General features: G+C 58.5%; 1 protein-coding gene across 1 annotated transcript in view; it reads right to left on the reverse strand.

The window, feature by feature from the left end:
- The window catches only part of LOC119095555 (dystrophin), a 47934-nt gene extending 38586 nt beyond the window's left edge, over positions 1–9348 (reverse strand). The window contains exon 1 of the mRNA XM_037218408.1: positions 9116–9348. Coding sequence (XP_037074303.1) covers positions 9116–9322 — 207 coding nt within the window. The 5' untranslated portion in view covers positions 9323–9348. The remainder of the gene's footprint in view (positions 1–9115) is intronic.
- Between the last annotated feature and the right edge of the window lie 3363 nt (positions 9349–12711).

Below are 12711 nucleotides of genomic sequence, written 5' to 3' on the forward strand. Positions count from 1 at the left end.
CATGAGTCGTTGCGGCTGTGACTCCGCAAAAGAGGCGTGCGGAGCAACCGCGGGAATGATACAGCTGACGAGTTGTGCATGCTTGCTCGCGTTGAACTTGAGCAAACCGGTGAACCGGTGAACCAGAGAGCCGGTGAGCCGGTGAGCCGATGAACCCATGAGCCAGTGCACCAGTGAACCGGTGAGCCGGTGAACCAGTGAGCCGATGAACACGTGAGCCGATGAACCGGTGAACCGGCGGACGCATGAACAGCGAGCCGATGATGACGGCTGGCGGTGTTCACCATACCGAAGATCAAAACCGACAAGTTATGTTCGCCTACTATCCATGGACGGTCAGCATTTCACCCGTGAATTCCCAGGGTCAGCAACACCACCGTTGGTCGGTAAGATCCGCGGCTTGCGATGACTACCCACACGGCCCGCGAACACGCCATCCGTTTCATCATCCGTCTGAGCACGCCGCCGTGACACCGTGATCCGCTTCCCCTCCCCCTTCCCGAGGTCCTGATGTGGATACAGGAGGTGACGTGCCGCGGCTGCAACGGGGAGGCGTCGGGGGGGGGGGGGACGGCACCCCAGAGCGGCGCCATATATTAGGAGCGGCGCTCAATGGCAGGCCGACGTACAAAAACGGCCTGTAACGACGTGTGACAGGCCACGAGCGCGCGTGGTCGGCCGTATAGGGTCTTTAGTCCTAGATATGGCGCGCCTCTTTCTCCTCTCTACATCCCCTCTCTCTCCCTCCCCCTCTCTCTCTACCCCTCTCTCTCTCTCTACCCCTCTCTTTCCCTCCCACCCTCTCTCTCCCCTCTCTCTCTCTCTCCCTCTCTTTCCCTTTCCTCTACTTCTCTCTCTCCTCTTCTCTCCTCTCTCCTCTCTCTCTCTCTCTCTCTCTCTCTCTCTCTCTCTCTCTCTCTCTCTCTCTCTCTCTCTCTCTCTCTCTCCTCTCTCTCTCTCTCTCTCTCTCTCTCTCTCTCTCTCGCTCTCTCTCTCTCTCTCTTTCTCTCTCGTTCCTTTTTCCTTATACCCTGCCGGCTGCCAAACTTTTTAGCGGAATGATCACGCAGTCGACGCCCCCCCCCCCCCTCATTTCTTTCCATCTCTCCAGGGCTGGATCGTCGATTCTTACATACTTAGTCCCTTCGTTCAAATCACCGCGTGATCTCAAAAAGACAAAGGACTGTTAGTTGCATGGCTTGTGGTAAACTAGTTCGAGTGACGAGATTTTACATTTACCCACGCTATAAAATACATATGTCACCGCCACACAGAGCGAGTGATTATGATCCACATTGACGATACAAAGGACACTATAAAATTCCACACCATTTGCTTATGTTCAGCATCACCAAACCGATAGCAGCTTGCATCTTTCCTTAGACAGTTTTGTTAGACGTCTCCTTTTGGTAACCTATTATATACGAACGCCTAAGACCTAAGGGAAAACTAACAATAACGCCTAAGGGAAAACTAACAATTTCCACGCAGCTCCACGCATAAACGATTCCATTATTTCACGTATCAACTTGTTTGAGGTGAAACATTCGGATGATTACGACTTCTCACCTCGTGTGCGACATTGAAGCGCTGCAGGCGAACAGGGCCGCCTATTTGTGCAGCACGCGGAATGGGCTGTGTCGAGCCGCCAGTCGCGTACGACATGCCTTTCCCTTCCTCAGCATGCTGGTATTCGCCGCTTCGTGGCCCCAATCCACGGCCCCGCCACGCAAGGACGCTGTACGGACAGCCTGACCCTAAATCTGAACACGGGTCGCCTCAGCCGACCGGTGGCCTCATCTGTCTACGAGCCGATGGCAATGACGTCATCTGTCAGCGGGACCAGTGGTCCAGTCAGCGGTCCAGCGCGCCGCTCGACTGGCGCTATCAGCGTGCGTGTTGTCAATACCACGGCCATATTGACATGGGCTAACAAGCATGTGATCCCTGGCGCTGAGGCAACGAGGTCCGCGCGGACTAGCGGTCCCGTGGCTTGAAACTTATCGCGATAACGAGGCGCGGTTGCGCAGACCTGCTGGAGTGACGCTGCGTTGCGCACCCCTGCGCCGGCGCCGCCGCCCAGCCCCGCCTGACATACTGACCGGAGCGACAATGAGCAACAAACACGCCTCCACCTGCGGACACCTTTGCAGCCGCCTTTGTGGGCCGGCAGGTCACGTTCCTCGAGTATCAGGGTGCCGAGAACCGGTTTGGGCCGGGCGACGCTGGAAAGTCGAGCTGATCTGACCTTCCGCCCGGCTGGCTGCCCACAATTGTCCCGCTTCCGTGCGCTCGGGCGCCCCCCGCTTCCGTGGCGGGGCGGGGCGGCGCGGCCGGGGACCGGGCGGGGATGAGGCCGTGGGGGAGCGCTGAGGGAACAGGTGGATGTCTGCTTGTGAGGAACTGGACACGAACCACCCCACGCGCACACAAATTATAGGATGCCGGATTACCCAGCGGCACAGAGCCTAGAGCGTCAAAACCATCGCCATGAGATCCACATTACATCGCTCGCCGATTATGTCGTTCGTAATCGTCTACCGGGACAGACAGCCTTGGCTTGGGCAGGCGTCAGAGTCCAATTGAGGATCACTGGATCAGAGACCGAGCAGAGGAAGCCAAATACGACGCGCGCGGAGTTGTTTGCGTTGGGACGGGTGGGGATGTAACGCGACAGCCAGGCATCTGAATCAGAGCGCACAAAGAATCGGAACAGGCAGCGGGAGGTATTTGTGAAGGATGTACGTGCGCACAAAACCACGTCGTGTTACGAGGCATCCGGCAACATGAAATAGAACAGGTGTGGAGGGTTTGAGGTCAGCACTAACACCCGGAATCGAAATGAATGAACACATACCTGAAAGGCACAATCAGATAGGAGAATTAAACGGGTACGAACCGTTCAGAACGGGAAGCCAAGTCTGCCAAATGCCAAAAATGACTGCGGATGTGCAAAAACCAGCAGGTCACTGATGCAGTTAGCGAGAGCACGGTGCCAGAGTTCGATCATTCGGAGGCCCAGCTGGCGCCCTGCGTGCGCTCAGAAACACAGGACCATTAGACCGTCAGCGGAGTGCAGCTGCCGTCGCTGTTCCGGCCCACGGGAGGGTGAGAATGGTGCTGCGCGACGAAGCAGGACGCTGCAGGCGACAGGCGGTCCGTGAATCAGGTGGCGCATCGGGCCCGGTCCGGCGCAAGCGGCGTTCTCAAGGCGCAGTTCTGTGAACAGGTGCACCAAAGACCTGTGCACTAAAGGAGATATGACCTGTGCACCAAAGATCGCATTACAGACCAAATATCTCATAGAAGACCAAATATCTCATAAAAGACCAAAGATCTAATTAAACACTAAATTTCTGATTAAAGCCCAAACATCAGATCAAAGACCAAATATCTGATTAAAGACCAAATCTCTGATTAAAAACCAAATATCTGATCAAAGACCAAAGATCCATGTAGCAAAGATCTTATTAAAGATCACATATCTATGCACCAAAGATCTGAGGCTCAGCTGAGGAGAAGTGCACTTATGGGATTGAAGATCACTCGATGATGACCAGGGACCACCATCATGGCCGTGATTTGTAGTTTTCAGGGACTTCACCGCGTTTCCTTTAATGTTGCGTGCTCCACTCCGCAGGCCTAACTACCGGCGCGCTAGAACAGCGCGCGTTCCACAGCGACAGCACACTACAGGCGCTAACGACACGCGACGTCGGGGACCCGTTTGACGACGCCCGCTATCGGATGAACTCACAGCAGCGCGAAAGCCGGCCACAACCCGGCCACTAGGTCGGCCTGTGCACGGCCGGCACGTGTGACCCCGCCAACGCGGGTCAGCGGGAGCACCGCCCCGCTTCGGCGGACGGGGGTGGGGGAGGGGGGGGGGGGGGGAGCTCGCCTCGACACGGCCGCCGAGTCCCGCGCTGCCGTGCCCCGAACCCGAGCAGTTTAGTCTGGCTCAGCTCGGACCGCGTGTAATCCATCGGACCAGCGCTGCGGCGGCACCGGCGGCGGCGGCGGTGGCGCGGTTTGCAGCGGGCGAATCCGTTGCGGTGACTCATAATGTGGCGCGGCGCCACAGAGAAGGGCGACGCGCCGCTGCACACCGGCCACCGCGGCGTTACGAATCTGCCGGGTCGGGCTAGGCCGGTGCCTTCAGGCCCACGGCATGACCAAGTTGGGTCAAGGCCAATGCCCAACAAAAACAGGCAAGACTCGCGTCCAAAGACTATGCAAACAGATCAGTTTAGCGGCTGACAGATCACCAACAAAGATCTGTTCAGGCCGGTGCAGCATCAGCAGATCTTCAAAGCAAATCAGGTCATGACAGCGCTCGTAGGTTATCAGCGGGGACTTGGTCCGGTCGGGTCCTGTAAAACATTCACACAAGAGCACTCTCATACCAGCGTGCTCAGTCCGGGTCACGACCTGATATCATTAGCACGGGTTTGCCACGGAGGCGGGCCCGACGGTGAGATTCGGCTGGAACGGACCTGGGACCGGCCATTCAGTCGTCCATTACCAGCTGTGGTTGGTGTGGAGGGTTCCCGTGCCAGGTGGCCGAATCGAACCGACATCAACTCGGGCTGGCTGTTACTACCACCAGCAATCGTTTTAACCACTGGTTTTACTTCGATTACCGGGTCCGTCTGTATGGATTGTTCCTCCTTCTCCAGAGCAAAACACGGGATTAATAGATGAACATTAATGACATAGGTTACGGCACTAACACAGGTAATGAAATAACTATGATTACCAAATGATCGGAAATGATGAAGGCTACGGCACTAACACGGGTAATTAAATCACTAATTGGCGGTCATAGGGATACACAGCAATACATCTTCATAGACAGCGGGACCTCTCAGTTTGTCCAGGCTTTTATGTACACCTAATCCCTGCCACTGACCAAATCGGTTAATTCACAGCGGCTGACAGCGAGGTCTCACACGTGGCGGTCAGGTTCAAGGTTCTTGCACCCTGGGTGCTGGCGACCGGTGCCGAGTCAGTACCGGAGGGGTACTCGAGCAGTACGCGGTACGATGACGGCACTTGGCTGGTACCGCGAACTGCTGGCATTCACCGGGCACGTTGCGCGCCGCCACCAGTGCCGATGACAGCCGAGAGCCGCCAGCTCCATGCCAGCACCCCTGCATCGGGGTTGGCGCCAGTTTTTAAACAATGCTTTACATCGCCCGTCGACAGATAGGGCGTGTGAGCTTCCTGTAAGCTACGTGTGCCGCTCAGTCTCAGGTCTCCAGGTGCGGCGCCGGCCCGCCGGCTTCGACGGAAGAGGGAGGGGAGGCGTCTGCTTCACACGTGGGCCGCCGCTCCCCGCCGCTCAGCCTCCCGTGACGAGCCGGCGTGCAGGCCGGCGAGGGTGGGAGGCTGAGGGGGAGGGGGCGGAGGGGAGGGAGAGTCACCGACAAGGTTGACCAGGCCGGCCCGCAGCGGCGGCCTGATGGGCAGACGATCGGGATTCAGCCCGTGTGAGCAGCGGAGCGCGCCTACATGTCTGCCAGATCGACTGCGACAGGGCAGTCGTCAGCGCTGCCAGACGTGACCAGCCGGTCAACGGTGCTACCAGATGCAACCGGCCTGTCAGCAGTGCTGCCAGTCTTCACCGGCCGGTCAGCAGTGCTGCCAGACGTGACCGGCCGCTTAGCAGCGCTGCCAGACGCGACCAGCCAGTCAGCAGTGTTGCCAGACGTGACCAGCCGGTCAGCAGTGTTGCCAGACGTGACCAGCCAGTCAGCAGTGTTGCCAGACGTGACCAGCCGGTCAGCAGTGTTGCCAGACGTGACCAGCCGGTCAGTAGCGCTGCCAGACGTGACCGACCGGTCAACAGTGCTGCCAGCCGTGACTGGCCGGCCAGCAGTGCTACCAGACGTGATCAGCCAATCAGCAGTGTTGCCAGACGTGACCGACCGGTCAGCAGTGTTGCCAGACTTGACTGGCCAGTCAGCAGTGCTGCAGATAAGACCAGTGCTGACAGCGTTACCCAGCCGGTCCTGCTGTGACGGTCGGGGCGGTTGTCTTGTCCTGTCGGACAGTTGTCCTGTTGTCCTGATGGTCCCGCTTTGTGTGGGTTCCAACGGCTGCGGCCTCTTCCGACAGCCTTGACGGCTCGTCAAGTCCAGACAGTCTGGTCTGCTGTCAAACGGGTCTCGCCTTAGCGTGAGTGAGGTTGTGTCATGCTTTCATTACGCCCCGCTCTGAGCTGTCCAGTCCTGTCCTGTGCTTCATGTCCTGCGCTCCATGTCCCGCACTCCATGTCCTGTGCTCTCTGCTCTATGCTTCTCCCGTCCGCTTCCTGTCTAGTGCTCTCTAACCTGAGCTTCTTCACCTCTGCTTCTTCCCCTCTGCTCCTCCCTGCACTCGTCCCGCTCTGTGCTCCCTCCGCTGGCCTCCCCCCGTTCTCTTGTGCTCTCCCTGTGCTCTCCCTGTGCTCCCGCTCCGCTGTGTTGCCTGTCAGTCGGCGTGGGCTCGCCATCGGCCGCCGTTAGCCCGTGGCCAGCCGCTGAACAATGCCCAGCCTCATTAGCATAGCTGGAGTGGCGCGCTGCAGCGACGCCGGGAGGAATGCGTGTCGGCCTGCCGGCGGCACGTGCTTCCTCGCAGGCACGGAACGGCGGCCAACACCTCCTCCGCTCGGCAAGTCAGAGCTGTGCTTACAGAGTCAGGGCTGGTGGGCATAGCTCACTTAGTAACTCACATGCAGTTAAGCTCCTGAAAAGCCAGGGTTGTGCTCACAACGTCGAGGTGGCGTTCGTAAGTCAGGCATAAGTTCACGGAGACAGAGTGGTGATGACAATGTCCGAGCTGTGGTCAGGGGTGAGAGCTGTGCTCGCCAAGTCAGGGCTGTGCTCACCGACCAACAATATGCTCACCAACCCAGAGCCGTGGTAACCAAGTCATCGCGGTGGTCACCAGGCCCTGGATGTGCCCGCCAAGTCACGTCAGCACCCATCAAGCAGGGCAGAGCTTGGTCATAACCATGCCTGCCAAGTCAGAGCCACGCCCACTGGGTCAGGGCTGAGTTCGCTAAGTTGGGACTGTTCTCGCTAAGTAAAGTCGCGGCTCAGCACGTCAGAGGCGACTATGATACGGAGTTGTACCAGCCTAGCTACAGCGCCGATCAGCGTGTTAACACAGGACTATCAGCCATCACCAAATCTAGTCTGTGTCCATGAAGCACGGGACTGTGCTAAACGAGTTTAAAGTTAAGACTCATGAGATTAACATGACGCCCGTCGACCAAGAGATCCCCCACTCCTTCTAAGGCAGGCTACAGAGCGTGCCGACCAATTAACGGTCTCGTGCCCCGCCGCAGCTGCGTCACTCATCGGACCGATCCCCTTCATAATACCATTCAAAAGCGATGTAATCTCCATCGGTTCCAAGAGTGTTGAACAGCACAACGCTGATATGAACGAGACGTATTTTTTTGATTGAGTGGCTAGTTTGGACGCTTTGCTTAAAAGGCCAGCCTAATGTGAAGTCTCAACAGGCGCTGCAGATTTAAAATGTCTGATACTCAGTCTAATGTCGGCGTCGAATGTTCAGTCGGGAGCATGATGTCGTTGTGAGACATATGCTTGCGTGTTGCCTTAGTGCCGACTCACTCATGGGATTAATTGTGTAGGACACCCCGTGTCGACTCCGGCACGGCCAACAGCAGCGCGGATACGTCAGATCGGGGCAACAGCAGCTCGGATCTGTCATGCGTCAGATCGGACCAACAGCAGCTCGGGTCTGTCATGCGTCACGTCGGACCAACAGCAGCTCGGGTCTGTCATATGTCAGATCGGGGCTACAGCAGCTCGGGTCCGTCAAGCGTCAGACCGGGCCAATAGCAGCTCGAGTCTGTCATATGTCAAATCGGGCCAACAGCAGCTCGAGTCTGTCATATGTCAGATCGGGGCAACAGCAGTTCGAGTCTGTCATATGTCAAATCGAGCCAAAAGCGGCTCGAGTCTGCCATATGTCAGATCGGGGCTACGGCAGCTCGGGTCCGTCAAGCGTCAGACCGGGCCAACAGCAGCTCGAGTCTGTCATATGTCGGATCGGGGCTACAGCAGCTCGGGTCCGTCAAGCGTCAGATCGAGCCGCCGGCAGCTCCCACAGCTTACGGCGACAACCCCGAACCGGCTGCCGGCTCTCGCCGCCCCATCTGCCTGACCACGTCAGTGCCATCCTGGACGCCGAGGCCCGACGCCAGGCCAGCCACCACGGACTCAAAGAGCCGGAAACGTGTTCACAGGAGCGGGACAGGCTCATTGTAGAGACACTGCAGTTGGAATGTGGATTGGCCGGCTCGTCTGAACACACAAAGACCTCGGACTCGGGCCCGATTGGGGCGCGTGACGCGGATCGGCCAGTTCACTTCGCATCGCTGGTGTGCCGAATACCGCCAGCCTCTTGTTAGCGATGCCGATCAAGACCCGCTCGCTAGGCTGGCTCGTTTGTGCTGGATTGGGGCGCACCGTGCCTTAGAACTTGGCGCGAATGTGCACCTGGTTTGAGGTTCGTGAGACGCTTCATAGCTTATCGCTTATTTAAACACGGCGGAAGAAACGGAATACGGTGTTCGCAAGGGGATGTGTTGTTCATAGCTGCGATTCAGGGAATTAAGTTGCAACAAATCTACAGACAGTAAATCAAACGGACTCTACCGGAAGGTGCCCCATATCCAGACACCTGATCTAGCCATTCTACGGTACTGAGCACGTGCCTCACAGGTCGTAACTCGGCCGAACTTTCACCCATGTACAGCCCTCCGACCTTTACAAAATGCACGGCGGGCCACAATTAGAGCCGACATGGGGTGCAAATCGCCGGTGGCGTCCGGTGACCGGCCGGGGCGACACCCGACACCGGGCACCGCTGACAGACCGGGTACCGCGCCCCCCGCACAGGGGCGGACCCGGCCCGTTCACCGCACCGGCACCGGGCGACACCCACCGCGTCGGCGCCGGCTCCGCACACAAAAACCCGCCTGCTTAACCGGCCAGCCAGTTCTTACGGTCGCGCGCCGCCGTGTCGCCCCCGTGTCGCCGGCAAAAAGCGGAGGCGACCGCGGCCGGCTGGCGACGGTCCGCAGCGCACTCACCTGCTGGATGCGCTCGCGCGTCTGCAGGATCTCCATGAAGAGGTCGAGCTTGTCGCCGAACACGCTGAAGCCGGCCTGTTCCGGGCTCGGACTGGGCGGCGTGGCATGGCCGTCCGGCAGCGCGCGCCGGCCGGTGTCGCTCGCGCACGCGCTCGACGCCGAGCTCACGCCGCTCGAGTCGTCCTCGCCGCGCTCCGGCAGAATCATGGCCGTGCTGAAGCCGTAGCCGCGTCCCCGTCCACCGCCGCAGGAATCCCACCCGCCACCGCGCCGCCCGCAGCCCGCACTGAGCTCGCCGCCGGTTGCCGTCGACGGTGGCGCCGCCATCGGCCGACGGCGGAGTTGCAGCGCGACGGTCGTTACGCCGCGGGGCATCGTAGCCCCGATGGGTCGGACGGTGCGCCCCCACAACTCGCGCTCCGACCCCGCGCAGGGCAGGCTCAGGTCCTCCCGCGAACGCCGGGGACGGAGGGAGTCAGGGTAGCGAGGGTCACGGCGGAGTGGGTCAGTCTGGAGTGTGTCCGAGAGGAAAGGGTCAGGGCAGAGTGGGTCAGGGAAGAATGGATCCGGACGCAGTGGGTCGGGAGCCGCGCATCGTTCACGATGTGAGTGTGAGCCAAGCCGTTGGTGTGGGTCAAGACGCCAATTTAGGCAGGGCTGTAGGTTCAGGCGTAGCTGTGGCATGTGCGGATGCTGGTGGGGGCCAGGGCGTGGACCAGCGCCAAAGCGCGGGTGCAGATGTGGACCACGCCGGTCAGGGTGGGGCTCCGAACGTGGGCCAGTGTGCTGGCGCAGGCCTGGGCGCGAGCGGGCTTCAGCCGGCACGTGCGGGCCCGGCGGGGCAGGTCTGTCTCTGGCGTCGTCCAGGCGGGCCTTCAGCCGCCTACAGTCGCAGCGACCGCCGGCCGCGGGACAGCGCAGGCTCATCCGACAGGGCTTTTCCGGGCAGGCGAGGTACGAACACGGCTATCTTTACCGTGCTGGATGGCCTCCGGCTCCTCTCAAGCGGTCCGGGGTAGCGGCAACATCACGATATCCAAGCCGACACCTATGTCTTATGATGCGTCATCACGGAAGAATTGGCGGCATTACATCCCGCCATGCAGCTTTCAGCATGGTCTGCAACATTAATGTCTCCTTAAATGCTTTATGGTGGATTCATCCTCTGCTAAGTTTTCTGCATGCATGCATGCCTTCAATCTCTCCCAGCTCACGAAATGTCACAGCATCTTCATGTCACACGATCAGCATTGCAGCGTTCGTCGGCCGCAGCCTCATCGCCTCCCAGTATACCTACGTAGTGAAACCACATCAGAAACCCTTTTCTGATCGCCGCTGCTGTACTCTTCCCTCTTGTTGGCACCCCGGCCCCGACAGGCCATTACTGCCTCCGTGACGAACTCGGTGCACGCTACGGAACGATAATTGTGCAGCAGGTTTCTAGGCGATGTACAAACTCTTCAGAACAAGTATCCTGAGGGTTGAGCTCACTCCGATTGGTCATTTCCTTCGGTCCAGTTTATGCATGAGCTCAGGTCAAACAATAAACTTAAAACCATATTGCACTGTCCCTGCCCCAAAAAACATCGAGTTTCTGTGCGCGGAAAAACGGAAAGAACCGGCGTATACCACTGGTACTGCATTTTGACTGAATGTGTGTTGATGCATGCTAATGCATGTTATGAACACTTGTGTCGAATTGGTGTCTTGTAAAATTGCGTAAGCTAAGGATGGTCTATCGCGATCGAATTCGGTGTTAATGCATCCCGCACTGGATGCATTTCACAAGGTAACACGACATGTTATTCAGCAGAAAGGTGACCAGACCTGCGAAAAGACTACAATAAAATCCAACCGTGGAATGTAGATAAAACATCTTAAATTTTCTGATGCATGATATAGTACGGATCTAATTATCCGCTTTTGCTGACTGTTAGTCCAATACTCACCAACGTTTTCATAAAAAGCGCCCTTGATCACTCATTTCTACCCAAAAACAGGCTGAGGTAACTGAAAAAGGTCCCCAATGTACCTTGACGCCCTTTGATATCCCCGAACCGACTGCGTTCCGAAGCCGCCCAGTCGGCAGTGGTCACCACTCTCCCCACACAATCCACAGGTATCTCCGCGTCCGCAGCCAGCAGTCACCGTTCACAGCGTCGCCACCGCCCCCAGCGCGCCCCAGCCCCGTACCGCCCCCGCTGCTGCCACCTGTCGGGTCGCCCCGCCCGAGCTCCTCCGGCACGGAGCTCCTCCGACCGCACTGACCACCGCCGCCGCCGCCGCCGCCGCCGCCTCCCGTCTCTCTGATCGACGCGATGCGGCGGCGGCGGCGGCGGCGGCGGCGGCGGCGCAGACGTCCCGACCTCGTCGCCCGCTCAGGGGGCGGTGCGACTTCACAGCCAGGCGCTCAGGTCCCGCCTCATCCGCTGGGGGTACGTCGGTCACTCCAGCTGGTGCTCTACAGACACGTGAGCCACTCCAACTGGTACTCTAGGGACGCGTCGATCACTCCGGCTGATGCTATACAGACACGCCGGCCACTCCAGGTGGAGCTCTACAGACACGTCGGCCATTCCGACTGGTCCTCCATAGACACGTCTACCTCTCCGGCTGTTGCTCTTCAGACACATCGACGACTCCTATGGATTCCCTTCGAACGCCTCCAGCTGACTCCTGTACCTATGCACGTTCCCTGGTCGGTGTACTGAACTCTGTCCTTGAACTGATTCTATACAAACGCGTCAGACGATCCACCTTATCTCTGCAGAGGCCACTCAGACGTCAGGAGATCCAGCTTATCCTCTGCAGAGGCCAGCCACTTCGGCTGACCATCTACAACTACGCCATCCACGCCAGCCGATGCTCCATTGAGATGTCAGCCACGGATCACCGGCGCCGAACTTCACTGGACACCAGTAATGGTGTCATGCAAAGGCACGTGCTCAGTTCCGGACGATCGAGCTCCGGGTATGGAGCTCAACGGCTATCGTCGCTGGTCAATGCTGATCATGAATTACAAGCCGTCTGAGTCCCGGTGATTGCGACTGATTTGATCATCCCCACGAGGCATGCCGGGACCGCAGACACAGGAGCTGGGCTGGTCCCATCATCGGCAAACAGCGCTCAATCGGCCCAATCTGCTAGAGAGTCGACTGGTCGCGCCAATCAGCTACGATTACAGCAGCAGGGCCGGGTCGTTTATATACGCTCAGAAGCAGCAGCGTTTAAATTCCCTGTTGGAGCAGCGCACATGGGTGAAAATGCAGGCCAATAGAATGCGACAGAGGTCTTTGTGGATGGTTGTGAACGCGATCAATGCCTGGGAAGTCAGCGGCTGGTACCAGCCGAGGATTGATGCGCTTCTGGCAGGTAGTCTCCGCGCTGTGATGAAGTAGTCACCGCGTATGTAGTAGTCATGGCAGGTAGTCACCGCGCTGTGATGAAGTAGTCACCGCGCACATAGTAGTCATGGCAGGTAGTCACCGCGCGCCGTCCTTGCAGGTGATATGTTGATGTCTCGACATGCACCACAGGCACCAGCTCGGTTTTGTCGGATGCGGAGACGATTAAATTGCGGAACTAATAATGCGGAC

The sequence above is a fragment of the Pollicipes pollicipes genome, unplaced genomic scaffold (genome assembly GCF_011947565.3).
Source record: "Pollicipes pollicipes isolate AB1234 unplaced genomic scaffold, Ppol_2.1 Scaffold_4219;HRSCAF=4965_pilon_pilon_pilon, whole genome shotgun sequence".
NCBI classification, from domain to species: Eukaryota; Metazoa; Arthropoda; class Thecostraca; order Pollicipedomorpha; family Pollicipedidae; genus Pollicipes; species Pollicipes pollicipes.